This window comes from Thalassophryne amazonica, chromosome 3 (assembly GCF_902500255.1).
Source record: "Thalassophryne amazonica chromosome 3, fThaAma1.1, whole genome shotgun sequence".
Lineage (NCBI taxonomy): Eukaryota > Metazoa > Chordata > Actinopteri > Batrachoidiformes > Batrachoididae > Thalassophryne > Thalassophryne amazonica.
The window spans coordinates 29,390,073-29,405,590 of record NC_047105.1 but is presented as its reverse complement, the minus strand read 5'-3'; the positions used below and the strand labels follow the sequence as shown (position 1 = coordinate 29,405,590).

The following is a 15,518-nucleotide window of genomic DNA, read 5'->3' as shown; positions in this document are numbered from 1 at the left end:
GCAACTGAATTAAGACCCAAAGTTAATCACATGACATTTGTACATTTGCCAAATGAACTGACCAAAAGCACTTATTTCTTTCTTCTGATCCAGTTTCATTAATATTACTAACGTGGTAAATATTAAACCATTACTTTTGAAAGGGTGGTATGACTGTTTCCGACTTGTCAACAGGAACTCTTTGAACTCACTTTGTGCAGCTCCAGAGGTGTTGGGGACAGAATTCCCTGCATTTCCTCTTTGATCCGACGAGATTCCCACGTCCTCTCTGATGCTCTCAGTGAGGCCTTGGGTTTGGGCTCCTGGTGCAGGACAGGGGATTGGGTCTCTTGGTGCATGTGGGCCCCCTGATGCAGGTGGAGGTCCTGGTGCAAATGTGACTCCGGGTGCAAGTGCGTCTCTGGAGGTAACAGTTTGGCTTTTAAATGGCATTTCAGACAAAAACACAACAGCAAATTGAAAGATTTCAGATCTGTACCCCAATCAAAAAGTTTTTGTCAGTTTAATGCTGGTAATTACACTTTTTTATGTACTATATGAGACTGTCTTTATGTGCCAGTATGTGTATCTAGGACTTATTTATGTTCATGTTGAATGGTTTACTGTGAAGGGCACATGCAATCTCACTGTAGTGACAATGAAGACATTTTATCTTATCCTAGCTTATCTTAATACAATTCATCAGATCTGCAAGTGTATCACCTTGGTGGAGAAGGGACTCTTCGTGGACGTTAGCCTCTTCATGCAGGTGGGCCCTGTGGAGGAGGTGGGCCCCCTGGGGAAGCAGGTTCCCCTGGTGAAGGAGAGAATTTCTCCGTAGTGGACTCATCCTGCTGTGGCTCAGTATAGGCTCACCCGGAGGTTTGTTCATACCAACTACACCCAGGGTGATGGACGTGCCAGTCATGATGGACGCCTGCAACACACACTACACATGCTTGTGACCAACAGAATTCTAAGAAAAACAATACTAACCATCTTTTGGGGTTGGCACGAAAACCTGAACCAGATTTATTTGTCCCACTTTGGGTTTAACGAGCAAATAGGCAAAGGTGAAAAGTATAAAGTAAGGCTGTCGACACTGGACAATGGCAAGAAGAAATAGAACCAAACCCACAGATACAACATCAAAACAGATGTTTGCACCAAAATCCTGTTTTAACCAACACATTCTCACTCCTAAGTCATTACATTTTGATGCATAACCGTTGATGTAATTGAAGGTCAATAGGTTTTGAGTTGGGTAGCCCCTTTATGCTATTTAGTGACACGCAGGTGTAACTGAGGCCAGTAGATGGTACTGTTTAGAAGTTAAGTAAAGTTCACTCAGGCCAAATGATGCTCGAGCTGCAATTAGGCGAGAGCCCATTTGTTTTAGCCTCATGGTTGGAGCGTCTGCCTCTCATCCTGGGGACCATGAGACCAAACCCACTGAGGGATGAAGTGACACAGGTTATACAAGGAAACGCTAAGTCCTAATGCTAACGCTCTCACTAAAGGGGTGAATGACCTTCTGCTTGCAATGGACTCAGACACCTCTACGGTTTTGGTGCTGTTAGATCTCAGTGCTGTGTTTGATACCGTGGATCATCATATTTTACTCGACAGACTGGAGAATCATTTTGGGATTACTGGGAGTGCCCTTGCATGGTTGACATCATACCTGGCCAGTCGTCCTCACTGTGTTTTGTACAATAACACTACCTCTAACCTTAGTAACATGAAATTTGGGGCTCTACAGGGATCCGTGTTAGGCCCCCTGCTTTCTCCCTTTATATAGCACCCCTTGGGCTCATATTGCGGCATGGGATTACATTTCACTGCTATACTGATGATGCTCAGTTATGCATACCGATAACTGCTGGTAATCTCATCCACATAAAATCCTTAGAAGATCGCCTTGCATCAGTGAGAAGTTGGATGTCTAGAAACTTCCTACTTTTAAACTCTGATAAGACTGAAATGATGGTTCTTGGTCCAGTGAGACATCGGTATCGATTTGGCCAGTTAACACCTAGGCTCATGGGTCATACATCACACTGACAAAGTGAGGAACCTTGGGGTAATTTTGGATCCTACATTGTCTTTTGGCCTCCACATTAGAAATATTACGAGGACGACTTTCTTCCACTTGTGAAATATAGCGACGATTCGTCCCATCCTGTTTATGGCTGATGCTGAGACCCTGATTCATGCATTCATACATTTGTCTCTTCTAGATTGGACTATTGCAATGTTCTATTTTCTGGTTTGCTGCAGCCCAGCATTAGGGATCTCCAACTGGTTCAAAATGCTGCTGCCAGACTTTTGACATGAAGCAGAAAGTCCACATTACATGCATTTTGGCATCTCTTCACTGGCTCTTCAGATTTTAAGGTTCTGCTACTAGCCTATAAAACTGTTCACGGACTGGCAGCGCCCTACCCAGCGGACCTAATTAAACCCTACATACCGGCCCGGGCTTTGCGTTTGCAGAATGCAGGACTACTTTGTGTCCCTAGGTTGAATAAAAAGTCTGCGGGTCACAGCTAGTTTTCTCTTATTGTACCCTTGTTCTGTGGAATGATCTCCCTGCATCAATAAAACTGTCAGATTCTGTAGAGACTTTCAAGGCCAGACTTAAGATGCACTTATTTTCCCTTTCGTATGGCTAGCATACTGGCATATTATGTTCAATTTTTCAATTCAACTCAATTTATTTTCATTTATATACTGCCAAATCTTAACAGAGTTGCCTCAAGGCGCTTCACACAAGTAAGATCTAACCTTACTAACCCACAGAGCAACAGTGGTAAGGAAAAACTCCCTTTGAAGAAGAAACCTCAAGCAGACCAGACTCAAAGGGGTGACCCTCTGCTTGAGCCATGCTACAGACACAAATTACAGAACAATTCACAAAACGAATATACAGGAAATGCTGTTGGTGCACAGGACAGGAGGGTCTTCAGCACAAATACAACTCCCATCTCTGGATGGAGCTGCACCTTAAACAGAGAGAAAAAAACAGAATCAGGCATCAGAAAGACAAGAAATACTGTATAATTTGCCAGCATTAAACAACAAGAAAAACAGAAGAAATACTAAGGTGATCGCCGGTCACTAGCCCTAAGCTTCAATAAAAGATCCAGTATTTAAGTAAAGTTTAGGCCGCGGCACGCTCCATTTCTTAATAAAATTAATTACAAGAATAAAAAGTGTAAAACAAATCTATACCAGTATGCTAGCCATACAAAAGGGAAAATAAGTGCATCTTAAGTCTGGACTTCAAAGTCTCCACAGAATCTGACTGTTTTATTGACACGGGGAGATCATTCCACAGAACAGGGGCACGATAAGAGAAAGCTCTATGACCAGCAGACGTCTTATTCACCCTAAGGACACAAAGTTGTCCTGCACCCTGAGAACGCAATGTTACTATCAGTGTTACTATGAATGTTACTATGCTTTTTAATCTTTCAATTCATTTTATTTTGTTTTCTGAGTTGTTTTGTGTGAAGCCTCTTGAGGCGACTCTGTTGTGATTTGGTGCTATATAAAATGAATAAAGTGAATTTAATTAACTCAAATACTAACCATAACCAAAACATTGATAAATGTTTGCTGATGACATGGTAGTTAGGCACGATAGTTCTGCAAGTTACTGCAGAGAAATTACACTACGGAATAGCAACGTGCTACCCCACGTGCAGTGGTAGGCACAGCTAACCAAAAAATTAGCTTTGATAACAGATAATCAACTAACTGAAAAGTTATCTTTTATAAAGCTAAACCGATAAACCACCCAAGAATTTATCGGAAGCTACAGCTAACCGATAACTTTCAGAATTGTCTCCAGTACACTTGCAGCTACTAACAAGCTGATTTTGAGTTTTAACACCACGATCGCTTGTGTTAGCATCAAAGATGACCACAGACCCAAACACTGAGTCAGCACTTCTGTTTCTGTGCGCCCTGCCCACTGCTGGAAGCTCCTGTTTACTACATAGCTTGTAGCAGCGAAGCAGTTGAGAGGCACAGCAAAGCTCAACTCTCTACTCAATAGCAGTGTCGCCATGAGGTGGAGGTCTTGGAAAATAAAGCCATGGTGACTTATGGTTTGATTTATAAATAAAATTAATACAGATAGAATAGCTGCAGCTGGTCTGCTCTGTGTAAGCCTGATCCCGTAAGCAGAGCAGGATCTGGTTAGTACTTGGATGGGAGACCTCTTTGGAACACCAGTGGCTGTGTGTGTTTCTCCAGGTAAAACTGGAGTTGCGTCAGGAAGGGCATCCAGCGTAAAACTTTGCCAATTACCAATGTGGATCTGGCTGTATCTGCTGTGGTGACCCCGAACAGAACTGGGAGCAGCCAAATGGAAAACAACAATGAATAGAATTAATGTCAATTCTGTCATTTGTACAAAGTTAAAATATAACACATATCTTTTAATTTTAAATAATAATAATTCTGAAGTTTTGTAACAAACCCAGACAGATGCCAAAGGGATTATGGGTAAATGAGCCTCCACTAACACTGATTGGTTGACTCATTCATTCTATGTAAAAGCCAACACATTAATGTGATGTGACATGTGTGTTGGTATTTAAATGTGCTTTTGTAAAATATGCCATTTTAATTATATGTTAAAAAAAAAAACAATTTGTAAAAGCCATAACTAAGTCAAGTTGTGATATGACAACCGTCTGATGTAACTGGGGTCAAAATGCATAGAACACTGCCATCTACTGCCACCCAGATGCTCAGACCCTTACCCATAATCCTTTGTGTACAGGGTTTTTTTTTTTTTTTTTTTAGCACCAGAGAGTTCTGTGGTTTAAACAACAGAATTCACAACCACAATTGTAAATAAACATTATACAACCAAAATATATATATTTTTTCTTTAGCTGCAGCAAGAGGCTGCAACAACTATCAGGCGCGCAAAGAATTATAATTTATGGGCTATCTCAATACTTAGGGCAAATACTGCCATGAGCACTACTGACCAGTAGATGGCAGAAGAGACCTTAGAACAAACAGGAAAATACTGGAGAAACAACCTGAGCTGCTTCTGACATTTAAAACAAACAAAATAACAAGTAACAATGTCTATAAACCCAGACAATATATCCATGAGAGGTTTAGGCACAATATACAAAGAGTTTAATGCTGTTGTCCATGTGGAGCCTGATCAGAGTGTCTTAAATGCATTTCTCCTGTCGTGACTGTACCGGGATTACCCATAATGCATTGGGCACAGCATGTCCACACTAAAACCTTCAAAATTAGTGCAGTACTTTAAAACTAAAACATATAGCTGATATTTTCACCTTATAAAACTTCAGAAGTGACGTTAATTTAAAAAACATGTCCAAAATTAGTTTTGTTAAAATTTTAACCATAAGTTAAAACTGTATCCCTCTGGATGACTTGAGTGATATTGCTGGTGAGTTGTTGTAGTGTTGAGAGGAATTATCTTGACCAGTTAGAGCAGTTTCTCCTGAAACCAGCTCTTCTCTGTTTACAGAGAACAGAGCGGTTATTCTGCTACAAAACCTTTAACAGTTCAGTGCTAAAATCTTTAATATCAGACTTAACAAAGGTTTTTAACTATTAATGCTTTATTCACTTGACTTGCAAAAACATATTAGCAATCTAAAAATTATCGGACCATAATTTATCGGAGGATAATTGGTCTGATGATGCTTTTCAAAGTTATCTGAAAAGCTAATCCGATAATGAAAACATTAGCTTTGATAATTAGTGGTTAGCGGAACTGTGCCCACCATTGCCCACGTGTACTAAACGACACGAAGAGGCCCCCTAACTCATCACGTACTGACACAAAGGGTCCACTGACAAAGCATACATATGTGATGAGTTGGGAATGAGAATGCGTAGGTTTGAACATGAGTAACATCATACTAAGAAACTTAAGATGCAGCATGGTTACTCTACATGTTGAAATTGAATGAAATCTGACCTCTATTTCTCTGAGCAGTTCTGACTGACCACAGGTCTCCAGGTCTTCCAAAGCCTGACACCAGAAACTGTCTTCAGGATCCAACAGAATGCCATCTGGTTGTTGACCAATAAATCTACACACAAACATATACACAAATGAAGTGACAGAGCTCAATGCTCAAACATCCATATTTTATAATATAAAATACGACAGGCAGTACCTTTGCACCGTACATCTGTCTGAATACAAATAACTATGTACTGAGATTATTATGGAAACTACAACTTTTATTTCAGAGCTGTAAAACGTTTCTATGCCCTAAAAACAAAGCTGGAGCCAGCGTGATGTGACAACTGTTATTGTGTGTGATTTCCTTGCATGTTCCTTAGGCATTAGTGGTCTACTGGAATCAATAAACCTAACGTGAACATCGTGCCAGTACAGGAAAAGACTATTTGCTCTGATTCAAACCAACACGAGCTGGATGCACATGAGTGTCAGGATTAATTCCCATCCCTCACCATGGTTACATAACTCCTCCCAATGTTGATATCGTGTTTGGACTCCTGACTCCTGACTCCACAGCAACAACACAAACACAAACTCTGCACATGAACCGGTCAAAGTGTTTGTGAATAAAGTTATTGGTTCTTGACTGGCACGTATAGTGCATCCGGAAAGTATTCACAGCACCTTTTCAACATTTTGTTATGTTACATCCTTATTCCAAAATGGAGTAAATTATTTTTTTCCTCAAAATTCTACTCACAACACCCCATAACGACAACATGAAAAATGTTGGGGGGTTTTTTGCAATTAAAAACAAAACAAAAACTAAGGAATCACGTGTACATAAGTATTCACACCCTTTGTTCAGTACTTTGTTGAGCTACCTTTGGCAGCATTTACAGCCTCAAGATTTCTTGAATATAATGCCACAAGCTTGGTGCACCTATATTTGGGCAGTTTTGTCCATTCCTGTTTGCAGCACCTCTCAAGCTCCATCAGGTTGAATGGGGAGCGTCGGTGCACAGCCATTTTCAGATCTCTCCAGAGATGTTCAATCAGATTCAGGTCTGGGCTCTGGCTGGGCCACTCAAGGACATTCACAGAGTTGTCCTGAAGCCACTCCTTTGATATCTTGGCTGTGTGTTTAGGGTTATTGTCCCGCTGAAATATGAACCGTCGCCCCGGTCTGAGGTCAAGAGCGCTCTGGAGCAGGTTTTCATCCAGGATGGCTCTGTACATTGCTGCATTCATCTTTCCCTCAATCCTGACTAATCTCCCAGTTCCTGCTGCTGAAAAAGATCCACACAGCATGATGCTGCCACCACCATGCTTCACTGTAGGGATGGTGCTTGGTTTCGTCCAAACATGACGCCTGGTCACTGTTGTCTCATCAGACCAGAGAATTTTGTTTCTCATGGCCTGAAAGTCCTTCATGTGCCTTTTACTAAGGAGTGGCTTCTGTCTGGCCACTCTATCATACAGGCCTGATTGGTGGATTGGTGCAGAGATGGTTGTTCTGGAATGTTCTCCTCTCTCCACAGAGGAATGTTGGAGCTCTGACAGAGTGGCCATCGGGTTCTTGGTCACTTCCCTGACTGAGGTACTTCTCCCTCAGTCGGTCAGTTTAGACAGTCGGCCAATGGTCCTGGTGGATCTGAACTTCCATTTACAGATGATGGAGGCCACTGTGCTCATTGGGACATTCAAAGAAGCATAAATGTTTCTGTACCCTTCCCCACATTTGTGTCTTGAGACAATCCTGTCTCAGAGGTCTACAGACAATTCCTTTGACTTCATGCTTGGTTTGTGCTCTGACATGCACTGTCCACTGTGGGACCTTATATGTAGACAGGTGTGTTTCTTTCCAAATCATGCCCAATCAACTGAATTTAGCCCAGTTGGACTCCAGTTAAGCTGTAGAAACATCTCAAGGATGATCAGTGGAAACAGAATACACAAGCTCAATTTTGAGCTTCATGACAAAGGTTGTGAATACTTATGTATGTGAAATTCCTTAGTTTATCATTTTTAATGAATTTGCAAAATCTAAAAAAAAATCACCTTGCCATTATGGGGTATTGTGTGTAGAATTTTGAGGGAAAAAAATAATTTCATTCATTTTGAAATAAGGCTGTACCCTAATGTGGAAAAAGTGAAGCGCTGGGAATACTTCCTGACTAAACTGTACAACCATGAGATGAAAATGACACAGTGACATAATGAGTTCCACCAGTACAAATAATGTTCAGCTCTTCATCCTGCAGCTCCTCTTGAGGGACACCAATGTGTTCCAAAGCCAGATGGGCTACATACTTGGACATGCCTTGAAAACCTCCAGAGGGAGGCACCCAGGAGACACGTGACTCAGATACCCAAAACCAGTTAGCTGACATTTTTTAACATTGAGTAGGAGCAGGAGCTCACCTCTGAGTTCTGACCCCAAAAGCAAGTCTGCAAATTTTCCAAAAGAAAATAATTTCAACCCCATATATCTGCATTCTTTTGGTCATGACCCAAATATCATGACCATATTTGAGGATTGGACCACTCTGGTGACAGCTTTCACCATCATGTCCCCATAAGAACAAGACAACTCAATGGAATGCACACCTACTGATGTCGGCCTCTGTTCCTGTACATTCAGAAAACACCTGCATTCTGTTTAAACTGAGTGTTGCAGATGAGAATAAATACCAATAATGGCTGTTTGAGACTATTTTGTACCTCTAAAATCACAACAAAGCCTCAGTTAGCTTTTCGAACATAAAGACCCTAGTGATAAAAATAAAGGACCAGAATTTTAAAATGAGCACAGCAGACTTTTAGTCCTCAATCTGTAACATGTAACTATTGGTTGCATAGTTAAATACTGTAGAAAAAAAATTCATATTCATAATACAATATTATTTTGAAAGTAAAGTTGGTTGGTTTCTTACCCTGGCGCTTTGTCCCAGTCATCCTCACTGAAGCCTCCGTCACTGAAGGGGTAGTTCTTTCGGCGTCCGGGAGGGGGTGTGGTGCTGTGCTGTTGCTTAGCACTACGCCACTCATGGGGGTGGAGGGCAATACCCGCGGCCTGGTGGCTGAAAGTACCTTTAACCCACAAACTGCATATCACCAAAAAGTCTATATTTCATCATCATTCAAGTTTTCTGAAGTTATAACCAATGAATTCCAAGAAGAGAGCGGCACAGTGCTGCAATGGTCACAAGAAGGTGTACGTCTTTAGTTGCACCAGGAAGAGCAAATTTTGCAAAATCAGATCCCTGAGAAAATGACATCACCCAAAAGATGCTCAGCTTTTACCTTGACTCCCATAGCCAGCGTCCACCCCCGAGCCATCCCATGACTCCAATGCCGAGTCCACACTTGGTATTGTGGTGGAGTAAAGCTCTGACAGCTTATTGGTCTGTTGGTTGTCTGTCAAATCATCTTCTTCAGGGTCACTGAGCTCATTCTCCGTGTTGTCCTCTGCCTCGGCCGCCTTCCTTTCCTCCACATCTGGAAAAGAAGACACTTCAGGTATCTTCTCTTTCAGTGATCAAATTACACACACACACACACACACACACACACACACACACACACACACACACACACACACACACACACACACACACACACACACACACACACACACACACACACACACACACACACACACACACACACACACACACACACACACACACACATATGTATACACATATTATAATAGCCAAGTGGCCTGTGTATGGCTTCAATCATGGAGAAACTGGGGAGAGCTGAAATTTTCCATTTGGTATGCTTATGTATTTTGGGTCAAGGATGAGCGCTGTGAAAACAGAAAGTTGATAGTACTAATCTTTTTGGAGAAATCAGTGATTTTATCGAACAACAATGAATAATGTGGACGTTGTGTTGCAATGCACCCTGGGAGTTCGGGGTTTTGGGATTTTATATGTTGTTATTGTGGTTCACGTTACTTTAACTCTGTTGTTAGTGGTACTGATGTATTATGTTTTTGTAATTCAATTGGTTTCGTCAGTTAAGTGTCATGTTGCCGTTACCATGAGTGAAAAGTGGAGTGCGTTTGTTGTCTTCCGCCACCGTCTCTGTTTGTGGGTGTGTAAAAATAAAAGCATGAATGCAGAAATGGTAAATGGACTGCATTTGTATCGCGCTTTTCCATCTGCATCAGATGCTCAAAGCACTTTACAATGCTGCCTCACATTCACCCCGATGTCAGCATGCTGCCATACAAGGTACTCACTACACAGCGGGAGCAACTAGGGGATTAAGGGCCCTTAGTGATTTTCCAGTCAGGCTGGGATTTGAACCGAGGATCCTCTGGTCTCAAGCCCAACGCTTAACCACTAGACCATCACCTCCCCATGCAAAAAGTCAAAAACCTCTGTGTGCGTGCGTATACCTTCAATCACAGACAAACTGTGGAAACTTGACATTTTCTGTTTGGTATGCTTATGTTTTTGGGTCAAGGATGAACGCCGCCAAAACGGAAAGTTGATAGGACTAATATTTTTTGGAGAAACTATGTATTTTAGCTAAAAACACTGAACAATGTCGTAGCTGCATTCTGGACTCACATGCCATTCCAGCAAGGAGTGGTAAATCATCTATTTATTAAAAGCGTGCATGCATGCGTGATTTTATTTAGTAAGTTCAATGTAAGTACATAATATAATTCTAAATACGTTAAAAATAAACAGATGACATAAGAAAGTGACAAAATTTATTTACATTGTAGTCCATTTAAAAATCAAATGGCAAATAGAAGTAATAATAAAATCAAATAATACTAATGCTGATGATGACAATAATAATAATAATAATAATAATAATGTGTATATGAGTATTTGATAACAAGAACCTAAACACTTTATAAATACATCAAGACAATAAATTAACATAAAACATATGTAATTAACAGGAAATAAAAGGGTTCCAACTCATTACAGAAACTTTCCATAATTCATAACCACCCTTGAAAAATGTCAGCTACCTATTTTATAAACAGTACCCAATCTATCTTTGGAAACCCTTTTCTAAATACTTTAGCCACTTAAATTAGGTTTGAGCCTTTCTGAATCAAAGATATAAAAAATAAGTGCAATGGTGGCCATTTTGGATGCCATCTTCGATTTTGAAAACATGGACCTATTCTAAAAATTTCAGCTTCTTCTGCCAAATTTCCATTTTTTATGCTGAAACTTTTGGACAACAAGGTCCATAAATGTGTCCTCGCTAAAGCACAACTGATCACTTTGAGAATTTGCTTTCAGAAAATCTGTCCCTTTAGAAAATCCTGAATGTTAAGAGTTTCCATGCTCACTGTCAAGTTGTTTCTTTATTTTGAGGGTGACGGTCTCTCCGGCCATCTGCAGCAGGTGGATAGCTTCGCTCAGCGGTTTGCCTTTCAGACTGACACTGTTGATGGCCAGGATTCGATCCCCGACATGTATTGCCCCTGTCCTGGACACACACATACGCACACATGCACACGGGAAAATATATGTAAATCAACCAACATACACTTCAGAAAAAATGAGGTGAAAATAAGTTTGCACAATCATTAGATTTCATTTTTTATGTCCCACCTGCAGTGGCGCTGGTACTATCTGGATTCAGTTCCTTATCAAACTGAGGTTATTTATAGAGTGCTTTTTGCCAGTAGCTCTGAGGTAAAGTGCTTTATGAACAACTGTTTTAGAAGAATCACTAACTTGGAGAAATGGGTCAGCGCGCACTGTGTCATTAAGCTCTCACTTTGTGACAGTTTCTGAAGGTTTAAACGAGCTACTGTGGATGGCGTGTTTGCAGTTCTTCCTCTTCCTGTGTGGCTGATGTGTCACAGCCACGCTCCCTGAGGTTGTTGTCTTCAGGGACACTTTGTTAGGTTGATGCTGATGGATTTTAAATTGGGAAAACTGTTATATCATCTTGAACAATATTTGAAGGAAATGGTGATATTGTGTATGTGTAAAAAGTTTAGATCTTTGAGTTCATCTCATACAAAATGGGAGCAAAACCAAAAGTGTTGCGTTTATATTTTTGTTGAGTGTATGTTTGTGAAATTATTTCACTGGTTACTCAGGCTGCAACTAATTATTTTTGATTAACCAATCAATTTTCTTGATTAAAACATTTCTGAAAACTTTTATTTTAGAGAATAAATGATGCAGAAAACCACTTTGGCTGTTGGAAATGATGTCATTATGTGGTTTGTCCAGCAGAGGGCACCCTAACACCACTATGTATAATTTTTACATGCACCGCTGGGACCCTATCACCCCTTGGTTACTTTGTCTAAAAAGATGGGTCCTGGGTGTACCCTGCCTCGCAGTCTATGACTACTGGGATAGGCTCCAGCCCCCCGCGACCCTTAATTGGACTAAGCAGTTGAAGATGAGTGTGTGTGTGTGTGTGTGTGTGTGTAAAGCGTCTCTCCCTCAACTTTATTTAAATTCTAGGTCTGTTAGTGAAGCTTAGGGCTCGTGGCCAGCGATCACCTTAGTATTTTCTCTGCATCCCTGTTGATTTAATGCTGATAAATTATACCTTAGGTGTAGTTTTCAGGCCGATTGATTCTGCTCTTTTTCTCTGTGTCCGAGGTGCAGATACCATCACATTGGATTGCAGGATTGATGGGTACAGACCACAGGGTGCTGGATTGACCATGAGACACCATGCCTGAAACTGATGCAGCACACTGCAGTCTGCATTTGGAACAGTCTTCTGCGGGAACAGACCCAATGATGGCACTGCTGAGACCTTCAGTAGATGCTGGCCTGGCACCCCAGGGCGCTGGACTGACCTCAGGATGTCCTGCCTGTTGCTCCAATGACTGACTACATGTGTTGGAAGCCCCACGTGTTGTGCAATTGGAGGCATTAAGATTAAAGATCCAAAGTGGACTGTTTTTCAGTTTCGGTTAAAAACGGTTTGTGTTGATCTGATTTTTTTTTCTGTTTCTTGTGTTTGTTTAAAAATCCTTGTAAAATTTGTAAAATCCTTCTAACTGGTAGAATGGCCTAAGCAGTGGGTCACCCCTCTGAGTATGGTCTGCTTGAGGTTTCTCCCTCATTATCATCAGAGGGAGTTTTTCCTCACCACTGTCACCTGAGTGCTTGCTCAAAGGATGAGTGGTAAGGTTAGACCTTACTTGTTTGCTTTGTTGCGATTTGCGCTATATAACCAAAATAAATTGAAATAAATTGAATTGAATGTTTAAACTGCAAAAACATCAAACCTCAATTACATTTTCTCTTTTCTTAAGGGCTTCATGAAATGTTGGGAATCATTGTCACTTTTAGGTATATATCAGCAGATATATTGGTGTCACAAACCTTTTATATTGGTATTAGCCACCCCCCCCAAAAAAAATCCATATCGGTCGAGCTCCACTTATTTGATCCATAAAATCTCAAACAATGGTGAATCATGTTGATCAGTATTATCCAAAGCCCAAAATGAAGCCATCAGTTAACCTCCCTGAGGAAACATGCCCTCTGGAGGAAGAAACCTCAAGCAGACCAGACTCAATAATTTAATGAGTTCATCCTCATAATAACGTAATCTGCTGATTTGTTTGATTCTTCCACAGAGTTTAATATGTCAAAGGGGCGAGACTTTCTGAGGAGATGTGCGTGCACATGCGTGTACCTCTCAGCCAGACCTCTCTTGGTGAGGCCTGATATGGTGATGGGGTCAAAAGGCTCCTCAGTGCCGGAGATGGTGATACCCAGAGGGCCTCCGTACCGCTTCAGCTCCACTGTGTAGATGATGCTGCCCGACGTCTCCTGCTCGTCTGACACAGACATGGACACGTTATTTTGACATTTCTGTGACACCATGTGATACACAGCTAACTGCTGCTTCACCGACAAAAACCCACACGTACAAATACATTAGAAAATGGGTCATGAAATGAAACTCATCTGAAAACCCCCACTAGTGTGGGAGACAGTTTACATGGTAACCACGAAGAAGGCTGCCTTGTCATCATCTAGCACAAGCACATAATCCCTGCATTTGTCAAACCAAACGATTAAAGCCTGTGGGTCATAATCCAGCAGCACTACACAAACCTGCATGTATGTGTGTGTTTGCATGTGTGAGGGTATGAGTCCATGTGTGTCTGCATGCACCTGTGTGCACATGTGATTGACTGCATGTGTGTGATCACGTACCTGTGTGTGTGTGTGTGAGTTTATATACATGTTTGCATGTGTATGGGCTGGTGCACATCCAAATGTGTGAATGTTTGTGTATAAGTTCATGTACGTATGCACAAACGTATTTGGGCACCTGTGTGCATATGTGCATGCATGCGTGTGCATATATGTGCATGTGTGTGTGTACACGTTTGGATATGTGTGTGGGACTGTGGGTGCACATGTTTATATGCATGTGTGTGCATGTTTCTATGCACGTGTGCATGTGTGTGCGTGCATGTTTTAAACTGCTTTATGGGGACAGTTCTGCTGGTCTTTAAGGTTTAGGTTTGACAGTTGTGTTGAGGCACATTGGTGATAAGAGTTCACTCACAAAAATAACAGCCATCACAGAGGCATTGTGCTGAAAGTGGTGATGTATTATTTTCTGGTCGAGGGCTGACGTTGCATCAAACTACTATTCAAACTGGTCATCTTTAGTAAAAGTAGCAATACCACAGTGTAGAATAATGCTGGTAGTGACGGAAAAGTACAAAAAATCTTAGCATCAAAATCTTCACCATATTTACAAAAGCCTGGATATGTACCCTGTACACAGCAAAGAGATGAATGAATGAGTCTATCTGGTACAGTCTAGTAGACCTGCCCAAAACCTGCTATTGTGTACTGGCAACATGAATTGAACAAGTAACTCACAACTACAGCTGTCAAATAAATGCAGTGGAGTAGAAATGTGCAATAGCAGGAAATAAAAATACTCAAGTAAAGTACAAGTACCTCAAGTTTGTACGTAAGCACAGTACTTGAGTACTTGAAATGTTAGTTATTATATACCACCACTCATTTGAAAAAAAAAAAAAACAGATAGAAATAGAACTGGTTGTATAAAATTATATATATATGTATATATAATTATTGTACTATGTGTTGACATAGACACACAGAATGGGACAATCTTTGCAACAGTTTCTTCAGCTTTCACATCAGGCATATTAAAAACCTTCAAACACCAGGGTTCTGTCAGTTTTAGACAACATCATCACCCAGTGGTCACACCCTGCCAGTGCATCTTTAAATCTTTAAATGTAGCACTTAGAGTAGCACACATGAATGAATGAATGATTTTATTCGGCACACACATACTTAACAATCTTGTGAAACAAAAACAAAAAACTCATAAACAATTTTCCAGTTTTGTGTAGCCGAAAGGGTGTAGGCAGAAGAAAACGCTTACAGACACCCACCCCTTTTACCATTTGCTATACACACACACACACACACACACACACACACACACACACACACACACACACACACACACACACACACACACACACACACACACACACACACGCATAACAATAGTGCACAATGCACAATCAAAAAAA

At 41.0% G+C, this 15,518-nt stretch overlaps 1 protein-coding gene across 1 annotated transcript in view; it reads right to left on the bottom strand.

Moving 5' to 3' along the window:
- Positions 1-15,518, bottom strand: part of grip2b (glutamate receptor interacting protein 2b) — a 454,393-nt gene that overhangs the window by 12,157 nt on the left and 426,718 nt on the right. The window contains 7 exon segments of the mRNA XM_034165962.1: positions 192-400; positions 703-916; positions 5,966-6,080; positions 8,893-9,049; positions 9,263-9,457; positions 11,289-11,428; positions 13,619-13,763. Coding sequence (XP_034021853.1) covers positions 192-400; positions 703-916; positions 5,966-6,080; positions 8,893-9,049; positions 9,263-9,457; positions 11,289-11,428; positions 13,619-13,763 — 1,175 coding nt within the window.